The 22,115-nt window shown below is 31.4% G+C and overlaps 3 protein-coding genes across 7 annotated transcripts in view; 2 read left to right on the forward strand and 1 right to left on the reverse strand.

Annotated features, from left to right (window-relative positions):
* Nucleotides 1-198: 198 nt before the first annotated feature.
* Nucleotides 199-887, reverse strand: LOC123006235 (ATPase inhibitor mai-2, mitochondrial-like). The gene is made up of 3 exons (XM_044400551.1): nucleotides 726-887; nucleotides 506-647; nucleotides 199-453 (listed from the first exon to the last, which is right to left on the reverse strand). The coding sequence occupies exons 1-3, from the start codon at nucleotides 776-778 to the stop codon at nucleotides 322-324; spliced, it is 327 nt and encodes a 108-aa protein (XP_044256486.1). The 5' UTR covers nucleotides 779-887; the 3' UTR covers nucleotides 199-321.
* Nucleotides 792-2,782, forward strand: LOC123006233 (protein mono-ADP-ribosyltransferase PARP16-like). The gene is made up of 5 exons (XM_044400550.1): nucleotides 792-1,596; nucleotides 1,648-1,782; nucleotides 1,832-2,035; nucleotides 2,088-2,250; nucleotides 2,298-2,782. The coding sequence occupies exons 1-5, from the start codon at nucleotides 1,321-1,323 to the stop codon at nucleotides 2,570-2,572; spliced, it is 1,053 nt and encodes a 350-aa protein (XP_044256485.1). The 5' UTR covers nucleotides 792-1,320; the 3' UTR covers nucleotides 2,573-2,782.
* Nucleotides 2,783-5,458: 2,676 nt separating this feature from the next.
* LOC123006109 (myocyte-specific enhancer factor 2) overlaps nucleotides 5,459-22,115 on the forward strand; it is a 30,948-nt gene continuing 14,291 nt past the window's right edge. The window contains exons 1-5 of one of the 5 annotated variants that reach the window (XM_044400303.1): nucleotides 5,459-5,704; nucleotides 5,758-6,013; nucleotides 6,102-6,217; nucleotides 9,309-9,351; nucleotides 19,864-19,905. The gene's annotated coding sequence lies outside the window, so the exon portion shown is untranslated. Of the gene's footprint in view, nucleotides 5,705-5,753; nucleotides 6,014-6,046; nucleotides 6,218-9,308; nucleotides 9,352-19,863; nucleotides 19,906-22,115 lie in introns of those variants that run through there. The other 4 variants (XM_044400300.1, XM_044400306.1, XM_044400302.1 and 1 more) reach the window with 4 other exon arrangements.

A 22,115-nucleotide genomic window follows, 5' to 3' on the forward strand; every position in this document is an offset into this window, starting at 1 on the left:
CAACTATGGGATGTTCAGTTACCGACTGTGCTGGTTCATTTTCCAACTCACGCGCATCGGCGCGCCAAATTCAAATTTACTACACCAACAATAGCAACACTAGTTGCAATGCCAGAAATAAATAAACATTACGCAATCACGCGTTTTTACCAAAAAAGATAATAAATCAGGGATGCCACACGCAAGAGAAACGCAAAATGTAGGCGAATATTTATTTGAAAATAATACCTATATTAACATACAGCAATATGAATGTATTTTCCAAACCATTAACAACAATCTAAGCAATCTACATTTAAGCTGTAAAAGTCAAATCACAAATTACTCCTTGTCAAGTTGGGTGACCCTCTGCTTGTGGCGATTGATGGCATCTTGATGTCTCTTGATTTGCTCCTCGTGGAAATGAATTTCATTCTTTAAATCATCTTTCAATTTCAATAACTGTTCTCTTTGCTTAAAAAAAATCGATTGTAAACAAATCTATTATTAGGATGGCGCATCTAACCTTTTTATAAAAATATTCTTCTTCCTTAGCGGCTTCAGACTTGCCAAAAGCACCACCGGCCTCACGAATTGTGCCGCCGCCACCACCTCCTTTCCCAGCCCCGCTTCCTAAATCGCCAAGTTGTGACATTAATCTAAACTGTCTGAAATAAAAATATGACAATATTATGTAAGATAATGATTCAAAGGCACTAAGTGGTGAAGTTTGGATTTTCACTTACTTGGGGGCTTTAGTTGCCTCCAGGAGACTTCGGGGGTTACGCAAAAAACTCATTTCGTACTTTACGAGAAGATTCGTGCCGCAAGTTTACTCGGATTTGGTACACTATGACAATTTTTCACCTCCTTATCCTTGAATGTCAAAATGTCAAATTCACCGGTAAGGTAGGCAGCTACGAGGACGACATCTCATGGAAATCGAGAAATTGCTATCGAACTTTCCCAAATTTTTCCCAGATTTAAATTTTTCACGGTGAATTTATTGAATATGATAATTAGTGGATTGATATTGACCAATCAATATCGCAGTTTTTTAAACCGCGTGGTTTGACTTTTTAGTCAATTTGGGCAGAGGAACTTTCGGCTGCAATAATTTGTCCACTTGTCAAAAAATTCAATGTTTGTGTCATCATAAAAGTAAATAAAGGAAATTGGGCTGTGACAACACATTAGACCATTGTGCATATAGTCAAAAAATTGCATAATTGCAGAAATCGCCACAATGATTTAATTAAGATATGACCTTGCTTTAGGAATTGTGAATTATCTTTATGATAGATGTGGGTGCACTTCAATTATAACATTTTGTGACCACAAATGGAGTTTGGTAAAGATAAATTGTTGCCAATTACTGATTCTGATGAGAATTTTTCTGACATAACGTTCGTTGCTCCATATTCGGTTGATAAAAATGAACAAACTGGGCAATTACAACTAGACCAATTATTGCAAGAAATCAAGGAAAATGTTTGGGGCTGTGACTTAATTCTGTGTTTTTTTATTGCCGCGTTGAATTCGTACAGATCGGATCGTTGTTTGAGGCCATTTCCGCCTTCATATGTAAGTGAAGAGGGAAAAAATTTTACTAGATTGGTAAATATTATATTTGGGTACTTATTCAGAATACTAATTAGGCTTTTGTAGAGAAGCACCTGTGATAGCATTCCACCTCTGACTACAATTTTAACTGAACCGAAAAAATGCTCACAAGATGTAAAAAAATTACTTATGTGGCTGTTTTTAGAAAAAGGTCATCCAACACTGAAGAGGACTAGTTTTGTAAGTGATCATGTAATCATTTATTTATTTATTTGTGTAAATATTCTAGGCTAACGTCCCATTTCCTGGAAAAATTAGTAACGTATTTAAGCCTCAATTTGTGTTTGAAGTTTGTTATCATGACAAATATGAGTCTATCTGGCATAAAAGACAGGATGGAAGAGACACAATGTTTGCATATCATGGCAGTGCTGTTGATAACTTTTATTCAATTCTCAAAGTTGGTTTGCAACAACATTTCAGTATTGAAAAGGTTTCTTATACATAGTTATTACAGCATTCAATATTTAATTTTATAATTTTAGGAGGTTTTATTTGGAAATGGAATTTATTTGTCTAATGAATTATCAGTTAGTGCACATTATGCTCCTTTTGCCCAAACTTGGGTTAACAGTTGTTTAGGAAGTAAACACAGTGTGATTGCAGTTTGTGAAGTAATTAATGATGTTGATAAAGTCAAATGTAGAGGTAAATATTTTTGGTCACATTAGCTACGATTAAATGTTTTGTTTTAGATACCAAAAATAAAAGACGATCTCTTAACGAAGACAGTTTAGGTGAAATACCCGAGAAGTATTTTGTTGTAACTGATAGTGACATGGTTAGAGTTAAATATCTTATGATTTATAGACAAAAGAGAGTATTTTCTCTAAAGTCTTACATAACACAACATTTCTTCCTGTGTCTTTTATTTTTGTACTTTATTTTGATCGTTGCCATAAGAATTTTTAGCAACTCTGGTTATGTCAGATACTTTAAAAAGTTTTATCAACTGTTTTTCCTTGACTAATTTTATTCTTCTTTATTTGTTGGTATTTTTTTACTGTTGTTCCTTAGAAAATTTATAACGTTATAGTGGTGTATTTGATAAGAAAGTTTAGTAAAAATTTAATATATGACGTTCTTTTCCATCTAATCGAGAGTAATAAATGTGATATGCTTTTATTATTAGAACCCATATGTGTATTTAAAATACAATATTATACATATTTATTAACAACACCGCAAGACTACTTGTAAGGAAACAAATAGTATGTTTTCCAGTTAAAGTTCTCATCAAAATAATGTCAGGTGTCTGCGACTTCAACATTAAGTTGTTAAGTACTTGTCAAAATTTCCGTTTTCAGTCTTATGTTTTGCAATGTTGCAACTTAATCTCAAAAATATAGGCCACTTGATCAGGCATGAGGCATGGTATAACAGTAACCATTATGTTTCATAACTGAAAATCTTGCCTAGCCGTGAAGTCACTATCAAGAGCTGGAGATTTTACTATGGTTGTGTGCAATTAAAAAAAAAATCTTTTTCTTATAATCGCTGGCTCTCCTAACTACATCCTGATGGGTGAGGTAATATATTTGCATTCTTTTGGTTGCCTAAGAAGGCAACAGCTAAAATTAGTGGTGCCATTGATTAGATTTATTCAGTTTTTATGAAAAAATCGAAACAGGAACCTATACAAGTACCTGACCTGACCTGACCTGTGTACCTACATCAGCATTTTTGTGTCTGATAGTTATTTTTGGTACAAACGCAAGGTTTACCCTAAGAGCCCATGGGGCGAGTAATAATGATACATAATAATAATTAGTAGGTTCGAAGCTGACTATTACAATGAATATCAAAACTTCAAGACATGGAACCCTTGATCATATTGGCAAGTTTTTTCTTTATTTTTAAAAGGGATTTTAACGAAATGGCTCATCAGATTAGTTCAACATTAATAAAAGTTCATCCTGCGCAGAGGGGTCAAAAGTAAGTATGTTTATTTATGTACCCAGAGTTAAAATAAAAAGTAAGGGTAGGGACAAAAATTCAGTAGCTGTATTTACTTTTATAGTTTTATAAACATCTTCAGATTATCCCTCATTGGTAAAACTAAGTAATATACTGAGATTGTTTTCTACAAATAAAATTAGGCTGTGACTACGGCTTATTAGTTACCACTATTTTTAATTTTTTGAAGCTTTATTAAACTTTGCTTCATATTCTAAATTGCTTCCTGCTATTTTTTTCAAGATATATACTTTACCATCAGGGTCTAGTAACTCCAGACGATATCGTGGTGTCTCTTGATTCTTTTAGTTGTTTGGCAACTTTCTGACTTGTTCTATTGTAATCAATAATTGTGTTTTAGCCCTGAACATGATAATGAAATAATGGGGGTATTACTTCGAAGACGGTAAATTATTGGACAACAAGTATTGGGTATCTCAAGGACCACCATACTTTTGGCATAGTGACAAAAACGGCTTGAATAACATTCAAGAAGATGAACCATCCATTTCAATTTAAAACGACCAAAGAGTTTTGTGACACTTGAATACGTAAAATATATTTTTTATAATATATATATCATAACTTTTTATAAGCATTCTTTCGAGCGTTGTAACAAAACTTAACTATAAATTAACCACGGAATTAAAGTAGCATATTTAAAACACGTTTTAATAGTACATATAAGACACAGATTACGTATCTCAAAACGTAGATAATGTTTAACTTATATTTTATTGTTTTTTACAAATCTTTATTACCACTTGTTACTTTGCCTTTATTTTTTATCAACCCTGTTTATTTATAACCAAACAAAAATTTAATATAAACGAATTGTACGCATTGGTGCCTTGTTGTACTTAGTTCCATGCGTTAATTAAACTTCTGATCATAGAATAATACATTTCTAATCAAAATAGAGCAGTAGAGTACCTAATAGAGCATTTAGTGTTGCAAACTTAATTTGAGAATCATTTGCTACTTTAAATATTTCATTGAAGGCAGGATACCGCGTGGGGCATTTTATTGTCACAATTCAATATGGCAACAGCGTTTTTTGAGGTGAAATAAGTCACAATTTGATTTTTTAATAAACGAATAATATGTAAAAAAAAAGTCGAAATTAATAATAACAGTTTTATTCGTCTGTTTTTCATATCACTCACTTTGTGATAAAAATGTAAATAGTAGTTTATTTCGTTCAGGAAAATTTAAACGTGTTTGTATGAAATCAAAAAAAATTTTTTTATATCAAATAGCAACCACTATCGTCCCAGGGGAGGGGGTACTGGCCCCAATTTGGGCGCCCATATGTGTACAAATTTAAAGCCAGGAGGCTTCAATATTTCATACAGAAAAAATGAAAAGTGGCAGAATGGCAATAGAAAAGTGCCGAGATATAAGCAGTAATTATTTTTTAACAATGTATGAAATATATTACATATACCTGGTTTCTTTGTGCCATAAGTTAATGAAGATTTAAGTTAGGATGTAAGTGACAAAGTCGATTTTGACGATTTTTTATTTGGTAACTGTTCAGTTGAAAATATATATTTCCATTTTTTAATATAAATTGATATATTACTGTTATTGTGATTGATTTGGGGAAATTTGCACAGATTGGTTATGTAATTGTTAATTTTGGGCAATTTTATTGATTTTTGTTCGATTGGTTGGGAAGGTGGCGTGAAAATTTTCGATACATTTTGGTGATAAAGATCTAGGACTGATATCTGATGTTACTTCTAATGAAATTGTGTATTTGTACAGAATAATTTAATATATTATGTAAATAGAGTGTATCCGGTTTATGCATCGTGGTATGAAGGGTTGCCTATATGAGTATGCCACATGATGGTGGTATGAAATTTGAACACTTGTTGATGGTTGTCATGTTGTTTTTCTATCATAAGATTTATTAAAATATTTACGTAGACGTTCGATCGGTTCGTTGACTGTTCAATATCGAACTGGTTTGTTTGGTGGTAACTTTTGGCAAAGTTTGCGGCCGCAGGTCGGTCTCGTGTCGGAGTATGAAAATTGGCGACATCGAAAAGGTCTCCAACAAGAATCAAGGTCTTCAATTTGCTTGCGGCGAGTTAAATGTGATGTCATAATGACATCATCGGGAAGTGCCGCGGCCGTTGTATGTTGGACATGGTGGTATTTTACAAGTATCCTGAATCTCTCCTGTTGTAGCTTCGGCTTGTCATCTGCTTAGACTCTGTGTAGATGTAGATGGTGTGTTGTGTGGCTGTCGCCAATTCCACGCCATTGCTGTTCTCTCGATCGATAGTGGCTGACGTCAGAGTTGGTGCCGGAGGGGCGCTATCAAGCAAGCGGGGGGGGCAGTGCACTTGTAACTTGGCTAGTAGTGTCATGTATCCGCGCAAGTGGCTCTGCGAACTGTCTCATGTTCTGTGATCAAATTGATGTGTGCAACGCTTGATTTGGCGTAAGTTTCGTATATTAGATCATGTTTTGTGTGTGCGTTTTAGCTGCGGTTAGTTCGGGTGCATATAAATCCTCCTACAATATTTCAGTAACGTGCTAAGTGGCCTTCACCGGCGTATTTGTGTTGACATTGAAGGTCTCTACGCAAAGACTGCAAAAGGCCAGTAGAGGTCAACTGTTCAAATAATACAGCAACGCCGAAATGGTAAATCTCAAGCTTCACTAATCTGCATCACAACATCCCATAATCCGTCCTGCGACCTGTGACCTGCTGCGCGCCACTTATCACATCGCTTATTTACGTTTATTTCGAATTGCCCGCCAAAACTGATCACAGCCACCGTTGTAACGAGATATTCGATGCTATCGTTGTTCGATTTTCGCGAAAAATTCGATCTCCAGCGGTCACAAAACAGGTTGCGGTAGTTCTGAGCGTCATATAAAGAAACAAAAAGAACATTTCCAGCTCTCGGACCGATAAACAATAATTAGTATACAATAATTTTATGACATCTTGAGATGTTATGTGCAGACGCCAGATGGAGCACCCAGTTTTGCACCCTATTCACGCTGAACTGGTTGCAGGATTGGCGGCGCCCAAATTGTCTCCATTTACACCTTTTCTGCTGTTCTTCACCTATCGACAATATCAAATATCTTGCATAATCTGCTGATCGCATACATGACCACGTGGTTATTTCGGCGCGCAATCGCGACATATTTCACAATCACATGCTGATTTATTGTTTGTAAACATACTCAACATTTCTTCTCATTTAATAACCCCGCCTACGCCGGATCCCCTCTTTTGTGTTAATCATTAAACCTTGAAATAACACCAAAACTAATTTTTCCATACATCTTTTTTTCAAACTTTGGAAGACCTGTATACTTTTACTATTAGCACAGGCAGTGGCGCGCCATCCCCATAGTGCAAATGAGTGAATCATTTTTGTCATCAACTTCAATTGCTTAAGTCGTTCAAAAATATTTAAATAATTTACGTTACCAACTGAGAAAACGAATCTTTTATAGGAATGATAGGTCTAAATAAAATTGGTCAAGATTGTTGTGTTGTGGAAATTTCATAAATATTTATCTTACATATATTTTTACATTTAATGAAATGAGAAATGACATTTATAACTTTGTAAGATATCCTACCGAGGCTAGGTAGAATAATTATCATTATGTTTCCCAAAATGTTGCCAATGCTGACTTTTAGTTTGTTCCATAAAAATACATGTTTTAAGCAAAGAAACGTGCTCGAAAATTCGTAAATTTGACACATGACTCACAGGTATTGAAATTACTATTTATGAAATATCGAAGCATTCCTGATCACATTTTTATTTAGAGGTTTAGGCTGATGATATTTTATTCCATTTAAACAACCATACCGTTAAGCGTTGCCACCCTTATTTATTTTAGCAACAGGAAAATATTAATTGAAATGAGGCAATCGTCGTAAAATTATAAAATTAAAGATTGGATTGTGTGTGTGGTATAATAAGCTTAATTATTTTAATAGTAAATACAAGAAATTTGACACAATTATATTTAGCAAAATCAAGCTTTATTAGTGAGCATAAAAACAGTAATCGATTTAGAACATAATACATAACATAACCTATTACTAATTAATCTCATATCTACTTCGGTGAAAGCCGATAAAAATTATTTGAAAAGTTCTGTTTTTTTCTCTATTTTTGCTGTATTCGCTGATAGATTTTTTTTATATTTACAAATACATACACTTATGTAACAGAAGTGTTGCTTTTTGCATGGGGTTTAGTTTTGTTACATCAGAGCGACAAATTGAGCGCCAATAGTGGTGTTACGTAAGCTAAAAATAAATCTAATAATCAATTTCTTTCTGTTATTGTAACTTCAATTAATTTTATCTGAATTTGTTTAGTAGAAATTGTTTACGTTGATTTAAGTAACAACCAGTTGGTAACGCGTTGACAAATTCGCTGTCTAAAATCTGTAGTCCAACTAAACAAATATTACGTACATGACCTCGGATATTATCTAACTAAAATGATAACTGTTACATCCTTTTCGAATTATATTGATAAAAATAATTAATTGGAGTAATTTCGGGTAGGTGAATAATGAACTGCTTGCGTTGTCAAGGGTTGAAAACGAGTTGTTTCATAGGAGACAAGACTCTCGAAGCTGCAACGTAATTACATCATTCCATTCAAAGTTTATGATAAGATATACGTTGATTTGATAATAATACAGTATATCATTGGTTTTAATTTTTGTTTTGTCTAAAGTAAAGAATTGGTCTATGAACTTTTCTTTCTCTTTTCACACCAAGACGATTGATTCATTAGTTTGCAAGAATCATACACTGTATATCGCTCAATAAATACAATGAGCAATGATTATTGATGATCATAATTATTACTAACACATGACCAGGTCCTTTTTTTTCTACGACCTTGGTTTTGTTACTGTCACTTTCTTGACAATGAACAGTGCCGGTCATCCATTATTCAACTACCATGCAATTGTCCGTTTAATTAACACTTTGAGTCTGTTCATCAAAATATTGATCGTACTCAAGTGTTATGTCTTCAATTTATTTATCGAAATTAATTAATACAATACCTAAGGTGAAAAAGCAAATTTCAAATTTTGCTCAGAAGCAGCCAACTAAGCTCTAAATTATCAATAACGATCATTGCTTGACGAGATAAGCCAATTTAAGTTTAAATTAATGGTAAATTACAACTTTATACTATACGCTGACACATCCAAGTGCAAAAATTATTTTTTCTTCATGATTGAGCTGTAAATCAATTCTTGAGAGAAGAAATTTCTCTATTATCAACTTTGTTCAAGACTGTTATATTAATATATTGAACACAAAATTCGGTTTTTATGCAAAACAGTTTTAATGAGAGATAAAATATTTCAAGTATAATTATCTTTGTAAGGGAAAACAATAGAAACATGTAAAAGAGTCATTATCTAAATAAAAAATATCTTCAAACAACAATAGGTGCATTAAATTGCATTCTGAAGGTTTGCCGTTACAAAACGCAATTTTATCTTGCACATATTTGAAGAACATAAGTTATATTCTTACGGAAATGTTTTTTATTGAAAATACCGATGCTTGAACATTGTAATCAAATCATTAGCATCGAAAATCATAGGTCTCAATTTTAATTTTAAGGAAAAGTCAGAAATGTATTTTTGCTTAACTGGAATTGTGTTGTTTTGTTATTTTTTAATATTTAATTTACTGCATAATGAAGTAAAATTTATTTCTTTTTCAGACATTTCGGAAGTGAATGATGGAAAATTGTTTTTTTATTGAAGGTAAGTGTCTTTGTAGTTTTCTTTTATTAAAAAAATAATATGTTATGGGTGACAAACTAAATTAACGTTCCATATGCTAGCAATTCTTGACAAGTGACCGTAATTGTGTTGTCACATTTGTCACACACATTTAGAAAACATCACGTGCATTATCATATGTGATTTTTTAAAAAGACCACAATGGCCAAAAGAATAAACTTTGAAATTCGGTTAGATAATAATTTTTTTCTGTTTAATCCACGACAATTGATTAACCACTTGGTAATCTCAAATTGAGGCATCACATTTTAAAAGTGTCATTATTGAATATAATCTTGCTTTGTCTCATTTATAGCAGCTTATTATCTTAATTCTTTTTTCGATAGATAGAAGTTGTCAAAAATTCGACATGAATAGAATTATTTTGTAAACAAATTATTTATTGCAAAATAGATTTCTGATACATTGTACAAGTGTAACAACAATTACGCAAAATTTTGTCGGGATTATTTCCAGAAGGTTATGAGAAGAAATTTCATCGTCTTTTGAAAATAAATTTTAGTGTTCCTTAGATGTTGCAATTAACGAATGCAAATTAGTTATGTCATTTTAGTTAATTAGTAGGGTTTTTTTCCACATTTTGTTGACATTTTTCATTTTACAAATACTGTTTTTTTTATTTAAACATAATTTAGTTTCATTCATTTTTGTCAAACCGACATTTAATTAATTGCATATTTCCAATTGGTTATTTGATTTAGTTGAACAAAATTAAGAATTTAACCGGATGCAGATACCAAATGGATAATTTAATTTGGGTTGTTACATTCTAAAAGAAAAACAGTGGCTTTAATTTAATTATGAAAAATAAATAATTATTTATACAAAATTGAGCGCAAACTTTAAAACTGGAATTTTATGATAAACGGTACACCTTTTCAGGTCACATTACGTGTTCAGGGTTATTATAAAGTCGGTTATTAATTTATTATTTTCGATTTGTATATTTTTTCGAGTGCCTATGTACGAACTAATTATGAAAATTAAGTCTTTAAACTTTAGATCATTGTTAACTCTTATCATAACTATGCATATTTATTTAATTATACAATAACAAAATTATTTACACAGATTACTTATCGTCGAACCAGATGAACAGATTTTTTACAGTTCAATTTTTAAACTAATTATGTAAGCAATTAATTATTTTATTCGTACATTTTTCTAATTACGTAACTGATAAAAGTAAACAGATTTTCATTGTTAAGGCCAGGGTCAAGTTGAATCTTATTGTTCATGTATGTGCAAGTTAAATTACATTATAGGCTTATTAAAAGCTAAAATATAACAAAAAAATGATGTGAGGAGTTAGTTATTTACATCAAGACTAATTTGATTGGTAAATCATTGGCTGGCACGTGTTTAAGTCAAATTTGGCACTCTATCATTGTGTGTAACTAATTAAAATACTACTTAGTATTCAAATTGAAATAATTTAATAGTATGGTTATTAATAATTCCATCCGTAGAGTAGAATAAATTGTGCAAAATTCATGCTTTTGTTAGGCAAGTTAAGTAAAAAAGTGCATACTTTTTTATTGTAAACAGTTTTTCAGTAAAAGCATTTCACTGTATTCTGCAAATTCATCTAAATTTAGCCAAATTTTTGTTCATGTATGTAGTCTTTTTTTGTGCTGTGCATTTGGAGTTTGTCCAAATTTGTCATCGCATAGCTTTACCGCTAGATGTCCTCGTCTGTTCTAAATTTGAAAATCCGGAAATATATGAGGATCAGAATAATCACAATTTGAATTTATTGTTTTTAAGACTTCGAAGTAATTTACGAGTAATCCGATCTATTAAAGAGAGGGGAATGGCTCGTGGCATGCCACGTGTGTTGTACACAGCTGTGGCACGGACAGTAGGGGACATTTACGGTAGGCATGTGTGCATTTCTTCACAGGGGCCGTGCACTCCCGTGTAGCAATTTCACTAATGTAGGAAACGAGGCAAAAATCCCTTAGTCACTGATAAGATATATCTCTAATTAAAGCACAGATTAAGAATTTCGGTAGAAATTCGATTTGAGGCGCAATAACAATGTCACTTTCTAATGGATCTGTAGATATCTGTACTTCAAATACCTTCTTTTTTATGAAAATTATTTTATTCGGCTGCTATGATTATTTTTGCGGACGACACTACCGGGAAAAAAATGGTAATGATGTTGTGGTTAGCAAATTTTAAAACCCCGTAGCACAGGTTGAATACATAGGTAAATAAAATAAACACGATGAGGGATTTATCTTTTTGTTAAAGGAACAGAGATAAACCTTAGTTTCATTTCAGTTTTTGATGTTTGCAACGTCTAACAAGCAAAAAACATGGTGGAGTAGCGTATTACCTTTCAAATTAGTTGATTTTGAAAATCTGTAAATTCGATAGTACAGAATTTAATGGAGTGATAACGATAAGATAAATTTTTATGATGTTTCTACATTTAATTATTTATTACTACTTTTTTTCAAATTTATGAATAGATGGTTATGTTTACTGTTCTATTTTATAAATAAACAATTATCAGTTAAATTTGTGAAATTGCACAAAACGTACTCATTCATTCAGTAATTATTTACTCGTTTTGCTGTTTACAGTCATTCATTTGCTTTGGATTACAGGTTTTTCACGTTAGAGGTTTGAATGAATAAAACAAAATTTTTGTTTGAAGTTGCAATGTTACATTGTTTTATGAAATCAGATATGAGTGTAGAGTGCAATCCGATCCATAACGTCGGCCATGTTTTTGAAACTTCTCTATTTTGAGACCTAATTATTTACATTTACAATCAAACACACCTTTAAAATCGAAATGTTTCTTTTTATGACGTATATAAATTTAACTGGGTTGTGTTGCATTTTGTAAGTCACTTTTCACCTGCTCTCTACGTGCCTTTTTGTTAAATATTAATGTCTTAAACATTGCATTAAGGATTGAATATCTAGGTGTGGGGTAGCATGTTTCATTTTACCATTAATAAATAAATTATGGAATACATTTTGTCCCACTTACCTTGCTTTTGGAGCAATCAAAAAAATTGATAAATTGTGGTATAAACAATAGTGTTGCATGCAAAAGGTCAATCAAAAGGATATAATCTAATGTGTGGGTGAAGGGCATTTTATACTTAATAATTGAAAACACGAATTTTTACAATTCATTTTTGAACACCCTGTCTAAATTCAATGTCATTAAGCTCAATTCTTACTGTAAACAGTTTTTATATGTTTTTTATTATGCACATGGAGAAAGATAATTAAAACATTTTGGCAATGCTTATTGCTTATTTATTATTGTTTGTGTGGTAAATGTCAAAATTGACATTTGTTAGTTCAGTAAATAAATGATCAGTCAAATGTTCAATTGTAAAGAGTAGCTTACTAACTTACAATTTACTTTTCAAGACAAGTTCAAGTTGAGAAATTGTAGTACATAGTTTGCACGCGATATTTATTTAGAAAAATGTTAACCCCTTAAATGTGTTAATATTAAATCAAACACCTTTTTTATTTCTGTATCCTTAATATTTAAAGTAGTCTGATCGCTAGACAGTGTATTACAAGAATTGATTTCTGAGAGACTTGTTCAGTGGAGTGAGTTTATAGGCCACGTAACTAGCTATGTTAGTACAACCCTATGAAATAATTAATTGCGTGACGGTGGTAAAATATTAAAATTTTAATAGTTAATTAATTGAGCCGCATTTTTATTTATTCATCACAGAATTTATAGTCAGTGTGGAAGACGATCACTATTTTTGGAAATTCACGTTCTATTTTTTATTGTAATTATTTATTTTCGTATTGTTTTGAGAAAAATACTTTCCGAACGATTATGTTGCGGTAACATTTTAATAATCGATTTTGAGACTTTATTACCATAAAGTTATTAATTAACGGGTGTTCGTAAGAACTTCAACTTCTCTACGCTTTTTTATAGCGCGTTTTATGTTTTGTGTGTTTCCCCTTTAATCATAGAACTCGTTCGGAAATTTCCATCAACGGTCATAATTAGTTTCTTAAAATTAATATTAAAACAAAACATGTTCAAAAATCATACAATTGTGCCGAAAAAACTAGTTTTAACATTCTTTTTTAACCTTATCACATCATAATATTTTAAAACCAGTAGTCTTCGGCTTACTTAATGTCTACATAATCATTCTGACGTCAGTATTGAATACATTTTAATCAGAAAAGTAAACAATGTTATAACATGAAAGATAAAGAAAAGTCAGTTGTTGAAACAACCATTCAAAGTGAAAGAAGTAAAGAGTTCTGTAATAGGCATTTATTTAGTAGGTATAATTTTACAGCGTGAAGTTTTAATATTGAAGCTCCAAGCGAAGCTGAGAGCTTTAATAAAACTGAACGCAGTAAAATACCTAACTCACAAATAATGTACAAAGCTTTTTAACTGAAGACCGTTCTTCGTTTAATTTAAATTTCGATTTGTCAACATATGACGGGTTTATGCGTTTATTATTTTCACCACGAGATGGTGTTGAATAGAATTTTGCCGAAAAAAAAATGTGCATATTTTTGAATATTAAATAGATAAATTTGTGCGGTAACTTCTCCCAGCATTAATGGGCTTTATTTACCATAAAGTATCTTTTTTCTTCTTTGAAAGCCTAAAATTTTCTTGTTATTTTACAGCACTAAACTGAACAAATGCTTTATAAAAATCAGATATCGTAGCTGTGAAAAATGTGTAAACATGTCAATTACAGCTACCGAGGCTAAAAAAATTATTTAATTGCTGGGCTTTTTTTTAATACTTGGCTATTTTATGTAAGATTGTATTTGTCATTTATTCATTCAAAATTTATAGATAACACAAGTGATAACTGATAACCTTAGAATGTTATCGAATTTTTCAGCGTTAAAACCTAATCCAGTTGTTAGGTTGTGAAATTTAATAAAATCCAAGAAATGCAATTATATCTATAGGTCTATAGCATATGACAATTATGTATTAGATATATAACAATCAAATTAATTTCTGTAAAAATAATTTATTTGAAAGGAACTGGAGTGCAGTTGACAATGGTGGGCAACATAATAAATAAATAGCATTTATATTCTTGTATGATTATTTAGAAATTCATTGATGAATTCTCGGTGCATAATGAGATTGGTTCATTAGTTAGACATCTGCATAATATACATTATATTTATTGAAAAGAATTTTAATTTTTTATTTATTTTGATTTCGATAGAAAATTACATTCAAGTTTAAAAGAATTATTAAAAAATAATTTAATCCCAAATGTTAAGTGAGCAGTCAAGTAGCATTAATGGCAAAATAAATTTTCTCATCTCTAAATTGATTTTTAGAAAATTCAATAATACGTAAGACATTGTACTAAATTTGTGCTTCGCAGATTTTAAATTGAAACTTCTTAACTAATTTGAAACCGTGGAAATGAGATAATCAAATTTTTTATGAAAAAATCCATTCATGCTTGGATTATTAACCTTCGTCTTTTTCTCTTGATTTTGTGAATTAAACCCGACTAGAATTTAATTTTATCAAGTTCAATAACTGAAAGTGCAACCGAGTTATTCTCGTACTGTTTACATAAATTCATCTTTCTTGCAAAGTTGTAAAGTTCGTGATTATATCTGTCAATATTTAAAATTACGCTTAAAACAGTCTTCAGAATAAAAAGAAATTGTTGTCAATTGTGTCATTTTCAAGGGCAATCAATATTTCATGGGGAACGTTGAACTTGCAAAATCTATCACTAATTTAGATAAAAATTATTTATTTGTTGTGTTTGGATAAATAACATCCCTGACTTTATACAAATGCAATTTGGATTTTCAAACTACGTAAAGTTTACTTCAGACTTTGAGACAACTTATGCACTTTGTTCGAGTCAAATAGCTGCGAACGTCAAAAGAATAAAACATGGTAAATATCTGATACACTTTATAGATTCATGTGAATGGCTGTATAAATAATAGAATTATCATCGCATTATATTTAGCCATGAAATACTAAAATACTGTACGTATCTTATTTTTATCTTGTAATATAAAAATAGTTGTAGTAGTCTCAACTGTTGCAAGCAAAATGAAAGCTTCCAGAATTTCGAGTGCTTTTAAGCCGTTTTTAAACATAATGAATTTCCAATCGAGATTTGATTGTGATACGTAAATTATTTTTAAAACTACATGATTGAATATCCCGTTTTCCCCACGCACCGGGCAACGTTGAACAAAAATGACGTCAGTCGGTGAAAACTTGAGAACGTTTTTTTCAAAGCTCGGATTGGTTAGGATTCAACATACTCGTACCAATGACGTATTTAGCGTGCTTTATTAGCAGCATTCTCCTGAAGACGGCTTTGATGTTGGGGGTTTTCAATAATTATCGGAAAATAACGTAATCAATGTTTAAGAATTTAAAATGTTTTTTTTTTCTTGTGTCTGATAGAAAGGCTTCTACGAACATTTTCATTTTCACCTCTTCGAATCGTGCGTGTGGTGTCACGTATTTCAAGTTTTTCGGATATTTTACAGAGACAGGTTTCATTTTTACGTCTTTATAAACGGAATATAAAAAAAAATAGACGAATGTGTTCAATTGTCAGTTTTCGTTATGTTGGAGCACGAATAATTTTTTTTTAGTGCTCAGGGTGTGAATTGTTTATCCAAATTTCAAGCGATTGAATATTACGTTCCGCTTGATTCGGTCGTTTCGTCGGCATGTAGGTAAATCACTGCAAAGCCACTTTTTCCCCATGCTTTTTTATGATCATCATCCTCATTTAGTGCACCAAATGTCATTGGTCAAGTTCCATAAATAGGCCTTAACTTCCATTTTTAAAATTTGCTGTTTCAGGATCAATTATGAGAGACAGTACACCCCTTTATTCTTTTTATACCGTGTTTGTGAATTTGTGTAATCGTAACTTCAAACTTCGTACAAATGATCAGTAATTGAGCAAATCGATTTGCAAGTATCAAATGTACGAAAACAACTAATTTAAGAAATCTAGGATATTCGAAGGTTAGATGGAGGTTTAAAGGTATGCAATTTTTTGTGTCTAGGTTTTAGTAGGTCACAATATTTCACTGTAATGGTTTTGATCTTGAAAAAATGCCAAATTTTGTTTTCTTTCTCAACTTGATTTAACATGCGATCACGGCGCGATTTGTAAGGAATTTAAAGCGTCTTCGCCTAATGGTCAATAATTGAAAGTTATCGGTTCACATCTTCGAGTGTGTGAATGGGTTTCCGGGGGCGGAGAACACGTGCGCCCCCACGTGTCCTTCGCGAGGGGGTGGAGGACGCCGCCCTCTATGTGCGTCACTCCGCTACCTATTGATTGCAGTTGCGTACCGACGATGGCTCTGGTCATGGCCGAGATTGTCGTTGGCATGACGATCATGGCGTTACTATGTCTTTCTTCCTTTTCACTTCCACTTTATTAATAAATAAACAAGATTATTCCCGAAAACAAATTTAATGAACATACTTAAGTGTTTAAGTTTTATTTTATTTCATTTCCCTTCAGGAACTGCCACCAAAAATTCACAATAACTTCTTAATTGGTTTCTTTCTTTCGAATAGTTGGGTTGTAATAAAGCGATTGCGGGGTGCGTTCAGATTGACGTTTTTATAGAAATTTTCTGCTCACTGAATGTATGTTGCTCGATCCGTTATGGATTACTGACCAGGAAATAAGAGAAGGTACTGGACTATTAAACACCCAACCCACGCAATATTGGTTACTTTAGCTTGGTTTCTAATTATGTATATTGTAAAAATTTTCACCCTTCGTATCAAAGAAATTGGCGCCACTGAAAATTATTTATGCTTTGATTAAAAATTAAAGGTAAACGCTCTGGGTTCAAAATAAACGCCGTTTTTTTTACATGGAAATGTATAAAAAATATTTGCTCCTAGTGTAATGATGGAACTGTTTTATGATCATACCATATAATTCCCCTTCTTATTTTTCCTTCATTAGCTGGTGTTATTTTTAGCTTATCCATATTGCTTTTGGCACGATTTAAGTTTCTGGACCGTACTGGGTGAAGATTTAGTTTATGTTTATACAAGACGTACAGTGAGCCAAGATAGTAACGTCGAAGTACAGGTCATTGGGCACTGAAAGTGATGCTTCATAACTAATCATCTAATAGAGCTGAAAACTAGTGAATAAACGAGTATAAAGTTATCTATATATATATATATACATATTTGTTGCAGCTAAAATCATATCTTTATATTTTCTTGAAAAATTTGACAAATTGCTTGTTTGTAGTCAAGATTTTATGGAAACGGTAAACCTCTTAAGGAGAGTGTACCTAATAGTGAAAAGTTACCGAGTTGAAATTGCTAAGTAAATTCATAATCAGAAACTGATTACAATTTTCACTGTATTATGGCGAGCTTATCGTAACGTATTTGCATAAAGGAAATAAAGTTACGTTTTAAAAAGAATGTGCGAAATGCATGTTGAAATTTCAAGTACACAGTTTTTTAAATTTGGAAAAATCAATAAAATTTATAATACAAAACACCTAAAAATAAAACGAAAAACTCACGGTCAAAATTGTATTTACACATGTATATTTTTACACTTAATTTCATCGAAACTTTAATGCATTGTCCCGTTTTTGATGTAAAAGTCTTGTGATAATTAACTGTCAGGTTCAAAATAGTCGAATTAATCAATTGTTTTTAACCTTCTGCATAACAAGTTTTTCAAGTGCAACGAAACAAAATAAGTATGTACTCCACACCTTCCGTGACTGAAGTGTACATTTTATTTTGGTTGTTATCACATTAAAATGGGGGTTTTTCTTGTGGGTTGCTACAAATAGCGACAATTAACTACTGCAAGCAACAATTTTTCTTCAGCTTTGTTTATTTTTAGAAAATCGTTTTAAATATTTTCTATTATTTTCTCCCTTGGTTGGAAACATGTGTTGCATGTTTAAACTGAACCTGCTATTACCTTGATTGCCATAAACAATTTTATGTAAATATTTACTTTTTTATTAAGACCATTGGTGCTAAATTCTTATTATGCAAAGAGGAATTTTGTGGATTGCATCGCGACAGTATTCACACAATTTTTACAAACAACTTGACTGATGGATCATCAACGCTTTTCTATAATAAATCTGCTTAAATTGGATAAATTATTTGATTACGTTACGGCACTCCGAAACCTTTTAACCAATTTCATTTCAGTATATGCATTTATTAATTCAGATAAATTATAAAAAATCAATCCAATTCACCGGCTTACTTATTTTTTATTTAATTTTTCTCTTTTTAAGGGAGGAATGCAAAATTTTCAATAAAATTTTCAGCTAAATAAGATCGAAATTTTAAAGGAAATAAGGTTTATACACTTCAAAGCACCATTACTCTTTTAATACCTACTTCACGTCACGTGGGTGTTCAACATTTAAAAACATTTCAGGTGAATGAACAAAACGATAAACGCCGTTTGTCAAGAGGATCATAAGATTCATACTAAAATTCAATATTTCTTCAGCTACATTATAAAGAAATTAAAGGAGCAAATACTCGAGTGTTGTATTCTTAGTTGAAAATTCAAATAAGCTTTTATATAACACAGAACACCTGTAATCAAACTGGTACTATACAGGTGCGCCAGAACTCGCACCCCAGAGAAAAATGCTCTGTAAGGTAAGATACCAGGAACATGAAAAAAATGTTAAAAAATTCTATCCAAAAAATTTTCGAAGTTATGAGAGTTTAAATTTTGCACTTTGACTCTATTATTTAGTTTCGTTGGAAAAATAATTTTCTAAGTTTTTTTACTAGAGGCTAGTAGAAGAGGAAACAAGGAAGCTGATCCTAAATTGTAACTCTGTTTAATGTTATTTGTGGCTTTTATTGGCAAAATTTTTATACCTTTACTAAATAATTATAAAAAAACATATACAAGATCATCAGTATCATTAAATAGTTTTTTTGACAGATACAATTTTTTTTTCATTTTTTCCATGTTCTGGTATCTCTCACTTGAAATTTTTCTCTGGAGCGCGAGTTCTGACACAGCCTATATTAATACTTTTTAAGAATTTTGTCCCAATTTGTGATCACCTAATTTTGATAGGTCAAATACCGGGTATTAAGATAATATCTGTCTATTATCTCACTCAATTACATATCGCATGATGACCCGCATTATTTGATTATTTCTGACTTTTTTTTAACATATTTTTGTCAAAGTATCGTTTCAAATGGTTTAAAAATGTGGAAAGGTTTTGTTGGGTTTTTATGTTTACCCATAGATCCAGAAAAATTAGCAGTCATGAAAAATCTCTACGACGAAATAATATGAAAGATAATGAGAGACAGCGGCCGTGAATTATATTGATAAAATTTATAGGGAAAATATTGATTGATATATGTTTGTTTTTATTATTTGTGGCATGTTTTTAGGGAGTGTAATTTGAATTTTTGATTTTTTTCAGATAAACCGCACATATCATACAAGTTGATGATGATATAAAATCGTAAGTACAAATTTTATCTATCATATTAAATACTACATAAAACAATATTTTATTCTCCATTCCGTTATAATGTCACTACTTTTATTGATCTTATCTTCGTACGAACAATAGTAATCTTGTAAATTTTTAAAGATAGAGCAATGTTCCTGGAATTATCGTATATCCACCTGAAGCAAACGTCATTATTCGTTATTTAAATTTTCATATCGGTTTACGTCAGCCAACAATTTGAATAAAATTATTATATTTTAAATAGTAGTGTGGAATGTTTTCGTTTTATTGTTTAATTTTCTAAATTCTAATTCAAAAATTATTTTTATCTGGACTATGCAAAAACGAAATGAAGTTTCCTTGTTTTCATTGTCACAATTTGAATTATTATCGACATCTGTTGTACGTCATTGTATCCAAAAAGTTTAACGTTAAATCAAACAGACTGTTAATAAAATATTACCTTCATCAGACACACTCTAAAAATCTATTTGTCACTACATCCGTGTTATTTTTTCCTAGCGGCTACTTATTTATTTAATTCCGGTCATGAAAAAACTGAAAACATGTTCAAACTAAATTAGCTTTTTCTGAAAAGCCTAGATTTGATTCGTATTAGTCAGTAATGAGATACTAATCAGTTTATGATTGAAACGCTCTCGTTACCAAAATTTAATGGTACCTGTCTTTCCAAAATGGCAACAAGCCAAGAATTACTTGTAGCCATGCCAACAAGTGGGATGGAAAGACACCACAAACTAAATTTTTATCGGTTACTAGCCTACAACGACTTGAATATTAAGTAAAACGCAAAATTTAACGTTTTAGAATATGTATTATTCAGATTTTTGTGGCCTCACTAACAGTGAAAATATAATCGACAAATCTTTTGCTTTTGATTTAGATGTTTCTATTGAAAAAATTAATCTATCCAGGCATTTCCTTTAAATTTTCATGTACATAGTTTCCAAACAACAAACCGCTGAATTGTGTAATTTCTAACAAAACTAGGTCATCACGCTGAACGTAACATGCTGTAAGATCTAAGACTAGGGCGCTATGGAAAGGGTTGCCTCCAAAAATAAACATTTTTTATTACATGCATATTTTATTAGTTTAAAAATTATGTTTCGATTAAAATTTAATAAATCACAGGGGCGGACATCTAATATTTATTATTGTACCTGGACCTGCTGAAAACTTTCAATTCAACCGGTTTCCACTTTTGCTCTGATCAGACTATTTTCGTATCTTTTTATTTTTATGGGATCTTCCCTATATTTAGAATAAAGATAAGAGTTCTAAATATAAATAGAATAAATAAACAAATAAATACTAACAAAATCGGATTTTCAAAATAATGTACTTTATTCATTGCATTTAAAAAACAGGACTATTTTTCATTTATTCGAGTCACGAGCTATAAATAAAATAATGAAAAGTAGGGTTGATGCCACAGTCAAAATCAACTCTTAAATAAATTTTGCATGTAATTTTTTTGTGGCACATACTGTATTAATAAAAGAAATTATAATGTCATTCGTGGTTTTGCTATCGACCAGTATGTTGTCATACGAACGGTATTCTCAATCTCATTGAACGTATTTTTTTGTTTAATACAATGTTTTCCGCGAATGCGGTTTGGACCGACCTTATGTCAAAAGCATTTGTTTTGAAAATCGTGATTCTAACGTGATTTACTGAAAATTGTTTTAAGAACATCGTGTCAAGTCAAGTTATTGAATTGGCTATTGACTAGGGTGTTCTGATTATCTTAAGAAGTTGGTGAATAATCTTCTAGTTTAATAGCGAGTAACGTTTAGAATAAAATCAGGGGCTTTGTGTGTGATTATGAACTTAAAAAGACGAAGGTTTATCTTGAAAATATTGATGTTTGGACAACGATTGAGTAGTCGCGAGATAAGTGGCGTTTTGTTTGTTATTCGGTGTTGTAAAGCTTGTTCAGTGGGGATTCAAAACTTACATTTAATTATCAAATTTGTAACTTTGGGAATAAATGTCGATAGTGTTGCATAATGCGTGGGTAGTAGAGACGGACTACAGAGGCGCGTTCAAGGTGTTTTTTAATGCTTCTCTAATTTGTGTGGTATGAGGTCGAACTTTTAACAACAAGGGGCCAGTTGCCAAAAGAGAGATTAGTACAAGTTCCGTACATAATTTTTGAAAAAATCCAAAAATTCGAGAATTTCGACAAATAA

Source organism: Tribolium madens, unplaced genomic scaffold, assembly GCF_015345945.1.
Source record: "Tribolium madens isolate multiple individuals breed KSU strain unplaced genomic scaffold, Tmad_KSU_1.1 Scaffold_2;HRSCAF=44;Tcas5.2_LGX, whole genome shotgun sequence".
Classification (NCBI taxonomy): domain Eukaryota; kingdom Metazoa; phylum Arthropoda; class Insecta; order Coleoptera; family Tenebrionidae; genus Tribolium; species Tribolium madens.

What these genes read in the sequence shown, in the direction of transcription:
- LOC123006235 (XM_044400551.1), bottom strand. Translation starts at nt 778, where the DNA reads ATGAGTTTTTTGCGTAACCCCCGAAGTCTCCTGGAGGCAACTAAAGCC. An exon ending in GAGGCAACTAAAGCCCCCAA is followed by an intron (nt 648 to 725) that starts GTAAGTGAAAAT and finishes TTTTTATTTCAG; the next exon opens with ACAGTTTAGATTAATGTCAC. An exon ending in AAGAATATTTTTATAAAAAG is followed by an intron (nt 454 to 505) that starts GTTAGATGCGCC and finishes ATTTTTTTTAAG; the next exon opens with CAAAGAGAACAGTTATTGAA.
- LOC123006233 (XM_044400550.1), top strand. Translation starts at nt 1,321, where the DNA reads ATGGAGTTTGGTAAAGATAAATTGTTGCCAATTACTGATTCTGATGAG. An exon ending in AACATTTCAGTATTGAAAAG is followed by an intron (nt 2,036 to 2,087) that starts GTTTCTTATACA and finishes TTATAATTTTAG; the next exon opens with GAGGTTTTATTTGGAAATGG. An exon ending in TGATAAAGTCAAATGTAGAG is followed by an intron (nt 2,251 to 2,297) that starts GTAAATATTTTT and finishes GTTTTGTTTTAG; the next exon opens with ATACCAAAAATAAAAGACGA.